At 41.4% G+C, this 18,334-nt stretch overlaps 1 protein-coding gene across 1 annotated transcript in view; it reads left to right on the top strand.

Annotated features, from left to right (window-relative positions):
- Window positions 1-442: 442 nt before the first annotated feature.
- LOC148896220 (nuclear factor of activated T-cells, cytoplasmic 1-like) overlaps window positions 443-18,334 on the top strand; it is a 72,483-nt gene continuing 54,591 nt past the window's right edge. Inside the window, exons 1-3 of the mRNA XM_088999272.1 lie at window positions 443-793; window positions 3,562-4,663; window positions 6,093-6,252. Coding sequence (XP_088855398.1) covers window positions 775-793; window positions 3,562-4,663; window positions 6,093-6,252 — 1,281 coding nt within the window. The 5' untranslated portion in view covers window positions 443-774. The remainder of the gene's footprint in view (window positions 794-3,561; window positions 4,664-6,092; window positions 6,253-18,334) is intronic.

Genomic DNA, 18,334 nt, shown 5'->3' with positions numbered 1-18,334 from the left:
TTCTGGAAACTATGGGCGGGACATGGTGCCACACTGTGCGCCGTTGTGTCACTTCCTTCATAATTTAATAATCTAAGTGCACAACTCCGTTACACAAATACTGCGCGCGCATGTTTACGCAAATGAAGGCGCGTTCGAAATTGATTGCGCGCGCACACACACACGCACTCGCACACGCACTCGCACACGCACTCGCACACGCACTCGCACACGCGCGCATAAGCACGAGAGCATGCACACACGCGCGCACGTTCGCGCCTTTGGGATCCTACGGTGGAAAGCATCTTCTCTTCAACCAGGAGTTTGCAAGAATCGGGTAGGTGGTGTCATGGATGGGCGGCGCTCTGACGGAGAACGGAGGGTGTTTTCCGGCTTTAAAAGAACCAGAGACTGCCCCTTTGACAAAGCCGCGCTACGTCATCGACCTGGGGAGACTCTTAGAGACCTTCAATGGGCACACGACAGAATAATTCACTTCACCCGCTATTTTCTTGAGCAGCGCGCACGTCCTCATTCACTCGGGCAGCCCTCACACGATGTGCAATACTCCCCTGCATTAATAATCCACTCCTTAACTTCACTCCAAAGTAGAATTTTACCCGTGACTTTGCTATCCAGCGTGCACATTTTTAAAAATTGTTTGTTGCGCATGAAGAGTTGCCCGCTGATTTTATGCAGGATACTCAGCTAGAGCGCCTCTTGCAAATTCAGTTTTGAAGCTTCAGACAGCAAGGAGTGAGGACTCCACTCGTTCCTTCACCTTTCCTCGCCGCGATGAAATCTGCAGAAGAAGGTAACACCTTCCTCAATATCTCAGTTTTCAGGATGTTAATCCCTGGTTGATGCAAATGATCGTGAAATTATATCTGCTATGTAATTTGTCTAAATGTCAGAATGACAAGCAAATGAATACGCAGTGGAATCAATCGTCCACTATTAATCAGTCTCTATAATGCATTGTGTTGTGTGAATGTTAAATCGAATTTGGAATGACATGTTTAACCCAAGTTAGACACGGAATTGAGTGAAATGTATGAAGCGGCATTGGCATCATCTCATTCGGTGTCTAAAGCAGGTGTTTAACATAGCCCTGTACATGTTTTAAAAGGTTATCTTACTGGATTTCAAATTATCCAAATAAAAGTAAACAGGAATATGACTGTTTGCACTGGGAGGATTGAGGTCAGGGATCATCAAGTGTTGACAAACTTCAGGCTTTGACTCTGCTTATTGAATCATCCAGTCTGGTTTTAAAATACCACTTTTATTCCTGATTAATGTTGCAAAATATCATTGGGTCCACCAAAAGTCGTTGATGGTCTGCCGTGTGTGGTTTCCAGTGCTGATGTCACTGGCTTTGTGGATTTGGGATTTCATTTCGTCTTTGATATTTCAGATGAACGGGAGCGGTTTTTATTATTATTCATTTTGGCCAAGAGTCTTATATAATTGTTAACAGATGTTTTTGCTTCTTGCTTTGTGTGTGTGTGTGTGTGTGTGTGTGTGTGTGTTTGTGTGTGCGTGAGAGAGAGAGAGAGAGAGAGAGAGAGAGAGAGAGAGAGAGAGAGTCTTATAAAATTGTGATGTGTCCGTTTGTGGATGCCGAGTAGCTTGCTTGGCAGGGAGTCATGTTTAACCACTCAGTCTCAGCAGTATGCCAAAATCTTATTTATTATCACACAACTTCACACGTCTGACACACAGAGCTCAAAACACACATCCTGCTGGGGTCTTGCCAAAGACTGCACTCATGAATGTGGGTCCAAGGACTCTTTGCTCCAGTAGATACCAATGGCTTCTGTGGTCCCTGATGTCCCGTCAGTCTCATCCCACTGTAAACCACAATCCCTGTGGATAAAAACATTTATTCTTTTGGCATGCGTTCTTCGTTGTGCGAAGAGTACTTTAAAACCAATGGCATAATTGGTAACATTTGCAGAGGGGAGATAGATATGAATAAGGTTATTATGCATCTTCTTTTTGGAGAGAGTCTCAGTGTGTGAAACTTGAATGCGTGGCAGACACATAGTGGTGAGACTTTATATGACCAAATGTTGATTCATTTTTGTTAATCTAGAATATAATATGGTTTAATACATGAAATAATACAAGATATGACACCATCAATTAAAGTAAGATGAGCAATATTTCAGCACCAGCTGAAATATTGTGTGAGAAATGCAACTGGTGTGTACAAAAAAAAAAAAAACAGAAAAACAAAATACTGTATGTAATAATGTCTGCAATTCTTTAATAAAGTAAGTCAAGCTTGAAGTAAGGAGGTGTGTCACACTGGGTGGAGCGGGCAGGCACAGTATGTCATCTATAGGGCTTGAGCAGAGCACAAACCAGTCAAGAAAAGTATCAGAGGAGATTAAACTTGGACACGCTTTTAGGGAAATAAAGATGAGTTTTGCACAAGAGCAAGAATGTGATTTTAGTTGTATGTTTGAGCACAGCCAGTGTGTTTATCAACACCAGGGAGGTGGGGTCATGCAAATACATTTCTTTATTTATCCAATATCACAAAAGTGTGAGTTTTGCAATAATTCTATTTGCAACAATGAATACAACCGGAACAGATTAGAGTTTCCAACATTTGCACATTTTGAAGTAAAAGCTACATGTCATCCTTCTCGCTGCTTTAAGTGAGAGAGTGCGAACAGTTTTACATGAACAAATGTATTCAATGTACTGCAGACATTGCGATGACTACACAATTGTGGCAACAGTGAGCTTGTGCAATGTACAGCAAATTGTCAAATCTGAAAAACAGACTCGCGCAAACTTTTTTTTTTTTTGGATGACCAACCCATAAAGGATGTGGTGTGTGACAGATCTCATTCTAAGCACAGCATTGCGGTGAACAAATAATAAAGGGGAATGCCCCTGAGTGGCACACTAACTGAACGGTGTATACTCTTTTCACCCTCATTCACCCTCATTGGCAGCATTAATAAAAGACACCCGTTAAGTTGCTTGCTGTTGATACAATGGCAGATGGTTTGCAGAGGAGGCAAACCTACAAGGATTCTGGGTCTGTTGTTGTTTATGTTGCAGGCTTCTCTTGTGTGTGAATCTCAGAGTATGAGTGTGTTATGCTGCAACAGCTACTCTTTGACTTAATCACAACCTCGAAGCGAAGCGAGAGTGCTGTCAGATTTCCACAGGGGAGGGCCTAATTCACTCAGTGAGTGATGCAATCCATCAAATAAGGCATCCATCACTCTGCTGCCGGGTGGATTCCTGTAGTTTACATTTGACAGCAAAGAGTGCCAAACAAAGTCTTAGATGTACTTATCCAGCAAACACGCTGGGTGTGCAACTCGGGACTACGGATGAACCACATATACAGTAACTGCTTTGAAATGATTGCTAAGTTTCTCCAGATGTTCCTCGAATAAAGAAAGGAGTCAGTATGTCACTGTTGAGATTTGTATAGGGGTATTGTTTGCACTTGGAATGACTGTTAATTATTTCCGAAGCATAATGACTCTGGGTACCTTAATCCATTGGGCACACATGATCCGACATATTGAAAATGTGCTTGTTTATTTTCAGATGCATTCAGCTACACACCAAATGTCACCCTGTCACTTCCACTTGGGATGGGCAACCCCTGTCTGGCTACCCAGTACCACAATTTACAGTCCGGCCCAGTTTTCTCTGTGTCTTGCCATCAGACAGGCTACAACTTCCAAAATGACAACCATGTAGCGGCAGGTTATTACCTACCCCATGGCCTGAGACCCAACGGGGCTCCTGGTCCGGAAAGCCCTCGTATTGAAATCACCGCCTACAGCCAATGCAACGAAGATCCAGTCGAAGAAAGAAACTGTGGCGACCATATAATCAAAAGAGGCGTAAACTCCATTGTGACACTAACACTTCCCAATCCCGATGGCTACCGTGATCCCAACTGCCTCAGTCCGGCAAGCAGCATTTCTTCACGCAGCTGTAACTCTGAAGCATCCTCATATGAGTCTGGCTTTTACAACTACGACAACTCCCTACAAAATTCCCCTTGGCAGTCTCCTTGCGTATCTCCCAGAGGGTCATCTTCCCTTTTGTCCTGCCCGCATGCCAGCGGTCCTGCAGCCTCCCCGAACATTTCACCCTCCACATCCCCTCAGACTGGAGCAGTGGCAGAGGAAGGCTGGCCAGCTCAGCCGCGTGACTCTAGACCGAACTCTCCGGCGCTCAGTGGAGGTGGTGGATGCAACAATATCAGCATTGCCGGTATGGGGAAGAGAAAGTACAGCTTCAACGACACTCCCTACCAGCAGATATCTTGTTCACCCCACCAATCCGCTACCCCCTCTCCACATGGGTCCCCCAGAGTCAGTGTCACGGACGAGAACTGGCTTGCCAATGCGAACCAGTACACAAACTCCGCAATTGTGGCTGCGATCAATGCTTTGACCACAGATGGAGTGGTAGACATGGGAGAAGGGATCCCAGTCAAGACACGCAAGATGGTAGACTATTCACCTTCCATGAGCCTCAAGGTGGAACCTAGTGGAGAAGAGGTCAGTCATGAGGGAGAGATTAGCCCAGAGGACTACCCTTCTCGCCTTGTTTTAAAGAAGGAGAACTACTGCGGAGGGTTCTTGGAGGTGCCCCAGGATCCTTACTCCTGGTCGAAAACCAAGCAGTACCTCAGGTGAGTACCTCGAGATTCTTATGTTCAGAAGTAAAGTCCGTCAAACTCCAATAACCCTAAACATTAGCCTCAAAACATCAACGAACAAATATATTTAAGAAAAAAAAATATGGTTTTAAGTTGTCACAAGATTTTTTCTTTGAACATTCCAAAATACAGCCACCTCAAAAATTATTTGGATACAATATTTACCCTTTTGAATATGAACACAGCAGAGTAGCCTACAGCACAGAATGCACAATAATGGCTTCCAAAGTTCTTTTCAGAAAGGTTCATGATTTAAAATTTTAAATTTTGTGCCCAACGCATCATTTTCCATGTCAATCGCACACCTTCCTGCCGGACATAAAGTGTTTTATTAAGATAGTGAGCAACAGGAAGTAACTGTGACAGGCCCGGCTGAAGTGGAAACAGTCTGTGCGTTAATCAGCCGTCTCTCTACTGTGGTCTGTCGCCCCATCAGACCATCTCATTTTGTAGTCGAGGTGATGTCATTCTCCAACCGGACAGATAAAGTCTTGTGGTGGGAAATCAGTTCGTTTTGGGTCAACAAAGAGCATGCAAGTTTCACAAATTCACCAGAGATTGGTTTCTGTTGAGCCACTCTTCGGTTCAGGGCTTTTGCATTTACCATTCTCTTCTTCATGTTTGTTTTGATATCACAACGGAAGCACTTTTCTCTTTAAGACAAGGACAATTATGTTGTGGGGGGGGGGGGGGGCATACTGTAGCTTCAAGAGGCAGATATCACAATCCAATGCAAAGTGTAATGCTGATCCATTCCCACTGTCTTACTCAACGATCGAGTAGTTGGGTGTGAATTTATGCTTCTTAATTTTTATATTTCAATCAATCAACACTGAATCTATGGGACTTAGTCACAGTGCGTATGTCTGGGATTTGTTTTTGTAACCCAAAAATATCATCCCTCCCACCTTGCAAGCACACTCCCCACTTGCGACAGGATTGTATTAACACACCAAACTTGTAGCCAAAGCAGATTGGTCTGTCTTTTTTTATTAATTAAAAAAAAAATCATCATTACCCAGGCTTGGGGAATACGCATGATTAGATTACAGACCATGATGAAATGGAGAAAGATTAAGACAATTTGAATTACACAAACTCTCCAAAATTGAGGCCAATTTATAGCAAGGTCAGAAAGTTTTGACTTTGAGGTATTTGACAGAACTGGGGCCTGTGGAAAAATATCAAACCTGAAACAGTTTCACTGAGTTTAACAGAGGGTAAGGAAAAGACAAATTTAAAGACCTTCATTTGTCACATGTGTGTTCAAAGTAGGCTGGAAATTTTAACACTGAACAGAAATGTTTTCACCACTATCCCAATATGGGATGTTCCGAAATCTTTTTGCGACTGATAAAGATATGATATCAGTATTAATTTATAATGTGCAATTTTATTGCAGCCCTTCACTGCCAGCGCTTGACTGGCAGCTTCCATCCAGCTCCGGTCCATACAGTTTACAGATTGAGTTACAGCCAAAGTCCCACCACAGGGCCCACTATGAGACTGAAGGCAGCCGTGGTGCAGTCAAGGCTCTTTCTGGAGGCCACCCAGTTGTCCAGGTACGCTGATGAGAGTGCATTATGACAAGTTAAGTGGTTCTACTCTGAATGTCATGCGACAAAATGGCAGCAATCGCAGGGACAAACTGATCGCTTTTTTTTCTTCCAAAAGCACGCTTAGATATGTAACAAATATTACTTATTATATTAGGACATGTGGCAATGTTCAGCATGATATAGAATTTAAATCATTTATGGCGTGGGACCAATTTGGCGGCCTCAGTATACATAACAATTAGATTATAAAGTCAGCTTGTCTGATTGTGTGAATACAACAATTGCCGTGATCATCATATCAAAGAAAAACAACATACATGTACAGTATGTGTGGTTGTCAGTACAGCTAAATTAAAATAAAGAAGAAAATAACAGGGAACACTTAATAATAGAGTTTCTCCCTTGAAAGCGATTTTCAGTGATGGCGCCGCATTTTGCAACACACTGAAAATTGAAATTGGAAATAAAATCATATTCATTGGCCAAGCAGTGCCAGACCAGACAGAAATTGTCTCAAGTATTTGATAGCCATCTACTACAAAAGTAAAAAATGCAGAAACAGATTGAAAAATAATGATAGGACAGATAGTAATGATATTAATAAAAATGATACCAATAACAATAAAATATAACAGATATTATTATTATTATTATTATTATTATTATTATTATTATTATTATTATTATTATTATTATTATTATAATATGGGATGCCTTTCTTTACTCTTTGTAGTTTTTCAGAAACTCTTGCAATGTAAGGTACTGCTACTCCTCTCCTTTTAGTATCTTCAGAATTGTTGGTTTCATTCCCTATTCTTTCCTTTTGACATTTGTTAAACGGCTGAAGAAACCTTTTCATCGATGGACCATTCCTGTACGACTGAGAGCCTACACAGACAAAATAATAATAATGATATTATTATTATTTGTAGTGTAATTTTAATTGTGTTGTTGGAATGCTTATTTTAATCCTTTGATTCATTCTTGGAAATATTTATTAATTGCAGTGCAGTTTGCAATACCTTGATTTCAGTGAGTTTGTTACTAGGCTGATAGTTTATACGAACAGTGGATTGTTGCGTACTTTCTCATCCCGCAGATGGATATATTTTCTTCATTTTTATATTTTTTTGTCAGCATTTTTTTGTAAATTTTAAATGTTGAGGAGAGAGCCAACCCCTGTTGTTTCTTTTTCGTGTTGATTTGTTTTTGTTGAAAACACTTTTTTGGACATGCACATTTGCTGTACATGTTCATACTGATTTGATTAGCATAGATCAGGACAATCACTGTTGTGCTTGGTAAACACTTATGGAGCACAATAGAATCACCAACAGCTTAACGCAGAGCTTCTATCATTCTCATCACACCGTGTGGGCATTTTAGTTAACAAAAGGTAGTCATGGAGAAACAACACTTTGCCTTAAATTTCTTTACATACAGTTAAAAGGGGATATTAATCAATAATGGATTACGGGTATGGGCGATGGATGAATGGATTTAAAATGGCTATTTATTCTAAAAAATAGCATATTGAAGCAGATGAGAAGTGGTTATCTTTTTAGTTTTTTTTTTTTTTTTTTTTCTCGCGGTCTCAATTCGGTCAGGAGTGGCCCTGTTTTTAAGTACAGTGAGCCCTCAACTTACAAACACCTTAACTTACAAACTTTTCGTCTTACAAACGTCACATTTATTAAAATGAAACCTTATAATAAGCACTATTTTCATAATACACACCCACCACGGCTGGCTGAGTGATCTTCGGCGAACGGCACCAACAGTCCTTATGGAAGGTAACTCCTTCCATAAGCCATCAACGACCATCAAAAAGGTAAATAAAACTTGATTTTACAGCACAGTTTATTTCTTCAATTACAGTCCTCATGCAATTCCCTTTGACCTTCGATCTCCAACGCCATTCCATCAAGCCATAAATGACCATCGCAAATGTAAATAAAGTGACTTTATGATACAATGCAGTGTATTTCATTGCAATACAATAGCACATTTATTATACATAGAATAAGGTATGTTGTGTGTAGGTTTAAGGCTTATTTAGTTAAAAAGTATATTTTATGGAAACCCGGGAACGGATTATTCCCATTTTAATGGTTTCCTATGGGAATTTTTTTTTTAGATACACACTTTTCGCCTTACACACTCTGTCTGGGAACCAATTAAGTTCGTAAGTTGAGGTCTCACTGTATCTTGTAGTATATGCCATGACTGATTTCGATTTGGTCGAAAATATGTATTTCAGGGCAGCTCTGTCATTGAGTAATTAGCACAGCAACTTGCAGAGGTTGTGGGTTTCAATCCCCACATCGTCCTCTCTGTGTGTAGTTTGCATGTTCTTCCCGGGACACACATAGACATACAACCAACCATTTATGCTTCCAGTTAGAGTGTTCCATGCATGGTTTTGGAATGTGAGAGTAACTCAAAGTACCCGGAGAAAGCACGGGGAGAATATCCAAATTCCACACAGCAATGCCACAGAGTGGGGATTGAACCCTGCAGCTCTAAACTGTGAGGGGGTGTCAACCACCGTGCTGCCCCATTGCTTTAAATAAATTCACTACATTTCAATTTAACACAAGTGAGATTGCATATTGGCATGGCCCAACACAAGCGTTTGAGGTTCTGAGTATATTCAGAGTGTACTTACAATCTCTTATTTTTTTTCCAGTTTTATTTGACATGAATTGAGCTGTGTTGTAGTCATGAAACCTAAGACATGTCATATTCTCCAGTGGCCATGAGTGGCAGGCAGTGGATGGGTGAGGTGCAGTCAAGGAGAATAAGTCAATAATGACACAGGGGCATGGGTGTAGGAGGCAGCCAAGGAAGTATGTGTGCAAGACACCCAGTAGAAAGAACGAGACGGAGCAGAGGGAATCAGCGCAGCTGGGCCTCGGTCCCGCTGCCTCTGGAGATGATCTGTATCCTGCTGATTAGGGCCTCTGTGGCACTAAGGTTAACTGAGCATGGTGGTAGTCGTAGAGGCAAGGGGGATGTTTGTGGTAAAGTGTCACTTCGGGCACCCCCCCCCCTCTCAGAGTGAGTTGTGAATGTCATCCCTTTTGCTCTGATCAACCTCCAAACCTACAAAAGCAGTACACCATGCACTGAAGCTCACCCAAGCTCAAAGATACACACACTGTGACTGACGCCTTGTGTTGTAAAGCAATGATGGGTGAAAAAGCAGCTAGAGAAAAAAAAATCATAATGGGATACAGTGTTTGTCGAGTGCTGTTTAATAATAATAATAATAATAATAATAATAATAATAATAATAATAATAATAATAATAATAATAATAATAAGAAGAAGAAGAAGAAGAAGAAGAAGAAGAAGATTTTATTTGAAAGCACTTTGCACCGCACTCAAAGACATTTGACAAGAGCTTAAAACTAGCAATGTAGACTTACAGACAAGCATCCATTTACAATAACCACATTTAGATGAACAAAAGAGCTACCTATATCTCTCTGACTTTGAATGATGTATTTTTGTCCAGACATAAATAAGTGGGGTAAACGAATACAATATGAATTGTTTTCATGACGAACCAACTCTGATTTTAAATTGTGGGTTCTGATGAAGATGATGTAACAGCTTTCAAGGTCATATTCCATCAGGAAACCCACAGACATTGAACAGTCCATTCATAACGAAAGACAATAACACCTGTGAAGTATTAACCCTAACATAGAAGACAATCCTGCATATGGCTGGGTCGTATAGGATAATGACAGGCCTATAGAGCTTTGTACCTTCATCAGTCACAAGTGCACACAACCTCACTCACTCTCTCATTTAGTCTAAAGCAGCAACAGACATGGTGTAATTTCAACAGGATGTGGCCATCATCCCTATTAACATGTGCATTACTACTCATCTCACGTCCTCCAAACATATATGTAATACACATCACATTTTAGTATGTTTTCCAATAATGATACATGAAAGAGCTCAGGCAAACATGTGTTAGGTCTTTTGCACGTGCAATCTTACCTTGGATCACTTTGTCACTTTCTGTGTAATGTCCCAAATAAATACTCAGCACAATATACAATGGGTGATTTAAAAAAATGTTTATTGACAGTAGTAACCACCTGTTTGATAATAGCAAGGATTTGGTTCAATGCCATATTGGTGTTGGAGTGCTAAGTGACCATTGTCATTTAATATCAAAAGTGGTATTTATTTAACAATGACATGAATAAATACAATCTTAATTTCTAATTCGGGCTGTGCATGTTGCTGAAAAGTTATATTTGGGCGGTATGGCAATACATGACATAGTGAGAATCCAGTGTCTGAATAGATTTTCTCCAGGTACTTCGTCCCACATTGCAAATATGTGTCTTCGGTTCATGAAAGACAAAATTATTTATACAGTAAGTCGATGTATGCGAATGTTCAAGTTAATGGTTGTTTGTTGAAATGTACTTGATGAATTGCGGCCGACTGGTCCAGTGCATACACCACATTTCACTCAGACTCCTGAGCTCATCCTAGATCACCTTGGAACAAATACCCAGCAAAGAAGGAGGTTCATTGTGCCTGGAAATAAAATTGGAACTGTTGAGGTCCCATTTTCATTCCCAGCCTGAATAACATAGATTAATACCCCTTCGATGATGACGCCTGTGATGTAGGCAGTTGGACATCACCTTTCTTACTGTGCAGCCGTGTGTGTCATCCCATACCCCATAATTGTAACGGGCAGGCATTAAAAATGCTTTTAAGATGATCCTGATAAAGGAAATGACATGATTTCTACAAAAAATGGATTGGAATTTGCCAAAATCACCGTCTTATTTCTGAATTACACCTGTAGATACCCACCACACATGTCCATAAATTACCAAATGTGTTTACTTGCACATTGATCCAATACACCAAAATTGGATTATGCAGATACCCACAATAGACACTCCTTAAAAAACAATAATAATAATAATAAAGTAAAAAAACACTATCATGAGATGTCTCGAGGGTGCAGAAGTAGCACCGATATTCACAAACACACTAAATTAGACTGGCCAGCACAAAAATGACAATTATAGCGAGCACACAGACTACTCACTGTGATCAAATTGTTGGATGAATTGGGGGTGAGGCCACGCCATGTGCTTAGAGAGTTACAACACAGTATGAAACGTCCTACATAAAATGTGCACTGGCACAAAAATGAAGTTATGCCCGTTTAAAACCAAAACTCAACCTTAATGGCTACTGATAATGTAGATAATATTCATGATATTGCAGTAAGTGCAATTCTTTGTAAATGTGTAGTTTTACTGGTGTTTTCGCATTGCCCCAAAGCAACTCTAACTGTCATACAGCCCTTAACAGGAGTATTTTGTAAATACTGTAAAGGTTGTTACAATATTCCAAGGAATTTTCAGCACAACATTTATTTAAGGACTTAATTCATATAGCATGAATTAAGTCAAAATGACAGTGGAGTAGTTGCAGCGAGAAAGGACGGAGATAGTACGAGTTTGAGCAAACACGTGTTGCTTGACTGTCAGCATCTGGCAGAAAGGCAGATGTGATATTGTCGAAAGGTCTGAATCCACTTTAGTTTCTCCTCCCCTTCCCCTGCCAAAGGAGGGGTGTTTTGCTGCTGCTACTGATCTTCTTTTCTCTTTCTTAAATCTCTGTGCCACGTGTACTTCAAGTCTGGTCTGTTCTCCAGGCAGTGATGAAATCAGGAAAAGAAGTCCGCCTCCGCAGGCCTGCATACTGTTTTCACAGTCAATAAGGCCAGACGTGTCATTCTCCAGACACTCATTTTAAATATTGAACAATTGACACCAATAATTTATCGTCGTTTTGTGATAAATTTTCAAAAGGTAAAAGAGCTCAGCAGTGGCTCACAAGGGGATGAAAATTGAGAAGTCACGAGGGGTGTATCTTCTTCTCTCCTTTCAGCTTGACACCCCTCCACATAAGCACAACTGATCCAGAAATTACAGCTGCATCCAGTTATACAATTAATGCATCACCTGCCCAATCCGCAATGTTTCCAATGGACAAATTGCCCAGCCAAACTCACATGCAGTACGGGTTGTCCTATCGCTGACACAGAAAGAGAATTTGTAAATCTGGAAATGAAGCCTCTGTTTACGTTTGTTGGACCAATATGAAGTCGAATACACACAAAAAAAGAAATACATTGCAAAACTCATCTGGTCAAACTTGATGTGGTCAAGGAAGCCCCACAATGATCGACCCCACTCAAATGTAATACAGTTGGGAATTTTGCAACGTGTGGAAGTTGAGCACACGACTCCAGTGTTTAAATGAGCATCACTGAGGTGTGGCATGACGGGACAGCTTGGTAACACGCGGAGAGGGTCAGAGGACGACATATGTTAAAGAGATAGTTTGAAGTCGGATTGGAGAGGCTGATGAGAGGTCTGGTGTCACAAGAAAGGACTGCCTCAGAACATGATTTATTTCCTCCACTCCATGAGTGTACAATGATTCAAATTGGGGAAGGCCACCACCTTGGTCTGCTCCAACAATATGAGTGAGGCGATAAAGAACCACCCTCCAACTGCACACCCTGACCCCGCATACTGCTTGTCTCCATATAGCAATGTGGCAGCTGAGGTAATGGTTGGAGGTCACCAATATTATTACATTACATATATATTACAAAATAGCTTTGTGCCACGATTGCTTGGATTATATTAAATCCTTAAAGGCAATGCTGTCATCCGCCAGATTTGTAACATAAGCAATTTTGCTCTTGAGAGTCAATATAAGTAACTAGTAGCATGGATAATTTCTCCTCGTGGCACCGTAAGTAAAGTATAACAAGCAAAAAAAAAGGTCTGGTGGTGAGATCACCTCATAAATGAATTGTTCCCTTGGGATGGCAAGACTTCAAGAAGCTCCTGACCTCCACCTAACTCACTGATGACTTTCATGTGTGACTTGCTCAGAGGTTGAGACAGCTGCAAGAGACCCTCAGTGCAGGGTGGGGAGAGGAAAAAACTACAGTAGAAACAATACTCTTTACACTTTTACTTTTGCTTGCCCCTTTTCTTCCTTTTCATCTCCTTCAGAATTGAAAGTAACAAAATCAGATTTACTGGTAGAGCTGCTTTTTACCTGTTGAATAGTTGATCAACCACACATTCTCAACAAACAATTTCTAATTCTAGATTAAAAAAATGCCTTTAGATCCGCCTTGTTATAGTCCAGTAAGGTTTTATTATTCTAAATTACAGACCAAATCGACTCAACATCAAATTGACTAATGTTTATATTTATTTATTTGCATTGCTTTTTTTAGGTTTAAAACAAGTCAACAGTCTTGTCAGGAATATATGTGAGAATTGAAATCTGGAAGTGTGTGATTGCTACTAAATTCAATGCCCTGAATACATGAGCTTATATGTAGCACTGTGACATACATCTCATCTTCCTTTCAAAAATACAAATATTTTGTCTGTAAAAAAAAGAAACGTCAACCCTGCGCTCTCATTTGCAAAAACATACAGCACTAATTTCCACAAATGTCAAGTGACATACTGTACCTCTTTGGTCCTCTGCCTGCTTTCCTTATCCCCAGACCTTATCCATGTGCTTTCACAACTAATTATAAGCACATTAATCTGTTCATGTCACAGGTTACATGTGGTATTTATTTTGTTAGGTGACTCAGTCCATTAGAAAAACAGCCGGGGTCTTTTATTCCTTTCGACAGTACTGCTGTTTTCACTCGGACTGAGCTCAAAGAAGATTGGTCTGAGGTGATGTGCTGGTGTTTGCTGGGGTAATTGACCAATTAGTGTGATTTTGTGAGATGGCCATGGCTTACTGAGCCTTGGTTTCGACGATATGATCATTCACAGTCAGAGCCCAACAGTCAAGTAGCCAAGAGGATATATCTTTAATGTATCAAATAGACTTTTCTGGAATCTTAAGTCAACATATATTGTTTATCTCCCCGCAACCCTCCAACATCTGCTTATAGCACTGCATAAACACTGAAGTGTAAAGACTGAGCATATCCTGGGAGGTCTGCAGAAGACAGCTGGATTCCGGCATAAAAAAGAGCTTTTGGTCTGGTCAGAAATCCCTCATAAAGTATCAGTTGTCTTCTAAAATTTGCAGCCCAGCATATCTGTTCAGATCTCTATGCCATAATACACTTGACTAAATTATATAATTGTGTTACCTTAAGGAGCTACAAAATGATCCTTGCTGCTGAAATTAAAGTGGTGACAGTGAGTAAATAATAATAATACAATTAATAATAAAACAACAACAACAACAACAATAATAATAATAATAATAATAATAATAATAATAATAATAATAATAATAATAATAATGTAGCCACAAGGGGGCACAAGCCGGTGTCTTATTGTGCCGGTCCCAAGCCCGGAAAAATACAGAGGGTTGTGTCAGGAAGGGCATCGGACGTAAAAAATTTTGCCAAAACAAATATGCGAATCAAACCTCTGAATCTCATACCGGATCAGTCGAGGCCCGGGTTAACAACGGCCGTCATTGGTACTGTTGACCTTCAGGGTGCCAGTGGAAAATGGACTACTGTTGGTCGAAGAAGGAGAGGAGGTATGTGTGCCCGGAGGAAAAGAGAAATGGAACGCTAAGAGTATAGAACTAAGAGTAGGAGAGTAGGAACTTTGAATGTAGGAACAATGACAGGTAAAGGTAGAGAGCTGGTTGACATGATGCAGAGAAGAAAGGTAGACATGCTGTGTGTCTAGGAGACCAGGTGGAAAGGGAGCAAGTCAAGAAGCTTCGGGTCAGGGTTTAAGTTGTTCTATCATGGTGAAGACAGAAAGAGAAATGGAGTTGGGGTTATCTTAAAAGAGGAGTTTGTTAGGAATGTCTTCGAAGTAAAAAGAGTATCAGATAGAATGATGACTCTGAAGCTAGAAATTGAAGGCGTGATGTTCAATGTTGTTTGTGGGTATGCCCCACAAGTAGGATGTGAGCTGGCGGAGAAGGAGAAATTTTGGTTGGACTTTGCTGAAGCCATATAGAACATCCCGAGAAGTGAAAGGGTTGTAATTGGTGGAGACTTCAATGGACATGTTGGCGCAGGAAACAAAGATGATGAGGAGGTGATGGGCAGGTTTGGACACCAGATGAGGAACGCTGAAGGACAGATGGTGGTTGACTTTGCTAAGAGAATGGAAATGGTTATTGTGAATACTTTCTTTCAGAAGAGACAGGAACATAGGGTGACCTATAAGAATGTAGGCAGAAGTACACAGGTAGACTACATTTTGTGTCAATGGCACCATCTAAAGGAAATCAGTGACTGCAAAGTAGAGGTTGTTGAGAGTGTAGCCAGACAGCATAGGTTGGTGGTGTGTAGGATGACGCTGGCAGTGAGGAAGATGAAGAAACCAAAGGCTGAAGTGAGGACAAAATGGTGGAAGTTGAAAAAAGAAGAGTGTTGCATGACATTTAGGAAGGAGGTAAGACAAGCACTGGGCGTGGAAGATGTCCTTCCAGATGACTCGCAAACTACAGCGAACATAATCAGAGACACAGGTCGGAAAGTACTTGGTGTATCGAGTGGAAGAAAGGTAGATAAGAAGACTTGGTGGTGGAATGGGGTTAGCAAAGAAGAAGTGGGACACTGAGAGGACGGACGAGAGTAGACAGCAGTACAAGGAGATGCAGCGCATGGTTAAAGTCAAGGTGGAAAAGGACAAACAAGAGGCTCATGGTGACTTGTATGCTTGTCTGGACAGCAAGGAAGGCGAGACTGATCTTTACAGGCTGGCGAGACAGAGAGACAAAGATGGTAAGGACCTGCAGCAGGTTCGGGTGATTAAGGATAGAGATGGCAATGTATTAACAGGTGCCAGTAGTGTGATGGCAAGATGGAAAGAGTACTTTGAAGAATTGATGAATGAGGAAAATGAGAAGGAGCAAAGAGTAGAAGACGTGACTGTTGTGGACCAAGACGTAGCAAACATTAGCAAGGATGAAGTGAGGAAGGCGCTGAAGAGGATGAAGGGGGAAAGACACTCGGGCCTGATGATTTACCAATCGAGGTATGGAAGTGTCTTGGAGAGGTGGCGGTGGTGTTCCTGACTGGGTTATTCAACAAGATCTTAGATGGTGAACAGATGCCTGAAGAATGGAGACGAAGTGTACTCGTGCCCATTTTTAAGAACAAAGGAGATGTGCAGAGTTGTACTAACTACAGAGGAATAAAGTTAATGAGCCATACAATGAAACTCTGGGAAAGAGTAGTTGAAGCTAGACTAAGAGCATAAGTGAACATTTGTGAGCAGCAGTATGGCTTCGTGCCAAAAAAAGAGTACGACATATGCAGTGTTTGCTTTAAGAATGCTCATAGAGAAGTACAGAGAAGGTCAGAAGGAATTGCATTGTGTCTTTGTAGATCTGGAGAAAGCGTACGTGCCCAGAGAAGAGCTGTGGTATTGCATGAGGAAGTCTGGAGTGACAGAAAAGTATGTCAGAGCGGTGCAAGACATGTATCATGACTGTAAGACAGTTGTGAGGTGTGCTGTCGGTATGACTGAGGAATTCAAGGTGGAGGTGGGACTCCACCAGGGGTCAGCTCTGAGCCCCTTCTTGTCTGCTATGGTGATGGACAGGCTGACAGACGATGTTAGACAAGAATCTCCTTGGACCATGATGTTTGCAGATGACATTGTGATCTGTAGCGCGAACGGGGAACAGGTGGCAGAGAAACTAGAGATGTGGAGATATGCCCTGGAAAGGAGAGGAATGAACATCAGTCGCAGCAAAACTGAATATATGTGTATGAATGAGAGGGATCCCAGTGCAAGAGTGATGCTACAGGGAGAAGAGATAAAGAAGGTGGAGGATTTTATGTACTTGGGGTCAACTGTCCAGAGCAATGGAGAGTGTGGAAAAGAGGTGAACAAGCGTGTCCAGGCAGGCTGGAGCAACTGTAGAAAAATGTCAGGTGTGATGTATGATAGGAGGGTTTCAGCTAGGATGAAAGAAAAAGTGTATAAAACAGTGGTGAGACCAGCCATGATGTTTGGACTGGAGACAGTGCCACTGAAGAAAAGACAGGAAGCAGAGCTGGAGGGAGCAGAGCTGAAGATGTTGAGGTTTTCTTTGGGAGTGACCAAGTTGGATATGATCAGGAATGAGTACATTAGAGGGACAACTCATATTAGAGGCTTTGGAGAGAAAGTCAGAGAAGCCAGACTGAGATGGTTTGGACATGTCCAGAGGAGAGAGACCGACTATATCGGGAGAAGGATGCTGAGCCTTGAACTGCCAGGCAGGAGACCGAGAGGAAGACCGAAGAGGAGGTTTATGGATGTGGCCAAAGAGGACATGAAGGTAGCTGGTGTGAGAGAAGAGGATGCACAAAACCGGGAAAGGTGGAGGACAATGATTCCCTGTGGCGACCCCTGAAGGGAAAAGCCGACGGGCAGAGGACACACAGAGGTGGAGGGAGGATGAGGATATGAGGAAACGAGAGGGGACAGAAATGTAAAGGTCAGCGAGGTATGGGGGGGGTTATGGGGGGTTATGGGGGGTTATGGGGGGGTTAAATTGAGAATTTAATCACGGGGTCAAGAAGAGCATTCATGTTCGATTCAAAGAAAAGACTGACTGTCAGAATGATACGTACCAGGTTTGACTGTCATCGAAGCGTCCTTTCGGCTACACCAAAGAGCTCGGTCCCCGTTCTGAAAAATGTCATCATCTTTGGCTTGGAACAGCCCCATTTTACTTATATACGTTCAACAAAATAATTTACGAGCTTGATGATCAGCCTCGAGAGGAGCAGAAACAACACGAGAGGATGACAGCGGTTATTCAAGCGGTGAATTGCTAACTCCGGTTAGCTCCTTGTTCTCCTCCAGCTTGTGCTCTTCGGCTACGAACTAACAGCAGCTGGATGCTTGTGCGATCGGTTTGGTCCACTAATATTTATATATATTAAACGATTCACCATTATGTTATTTATATAGTGTTCCTTCTAAATTTGCAATCAACACGGTGCTTTCAGAAGAAACAAAGTACCCAAAATGCATTGTGTATCGCTTACTCGGTCAGG

Source organism: Hippocampus bargibanti, linkage group LG06, assembly GCF_051943395.1.
Source record: "Hippocampus bargibanti isolate YZ-2025 linkage group LG06, ASM5194339v1, whole genome shotgun sequence".
In the NCBI taxonomy this organism is placed as follows: Eukaryota; Metazoa; Chordata; class Actinopteri; order Syngnathiformes; family Syngnathidae; genus Hippocampus; species Hippocampus bargibanti.
The sequence above is the reverse complement of the archived record's forward strand: the minus strand, read 5'-3'. Positions and strand labels throughout refer to the sequence as shown.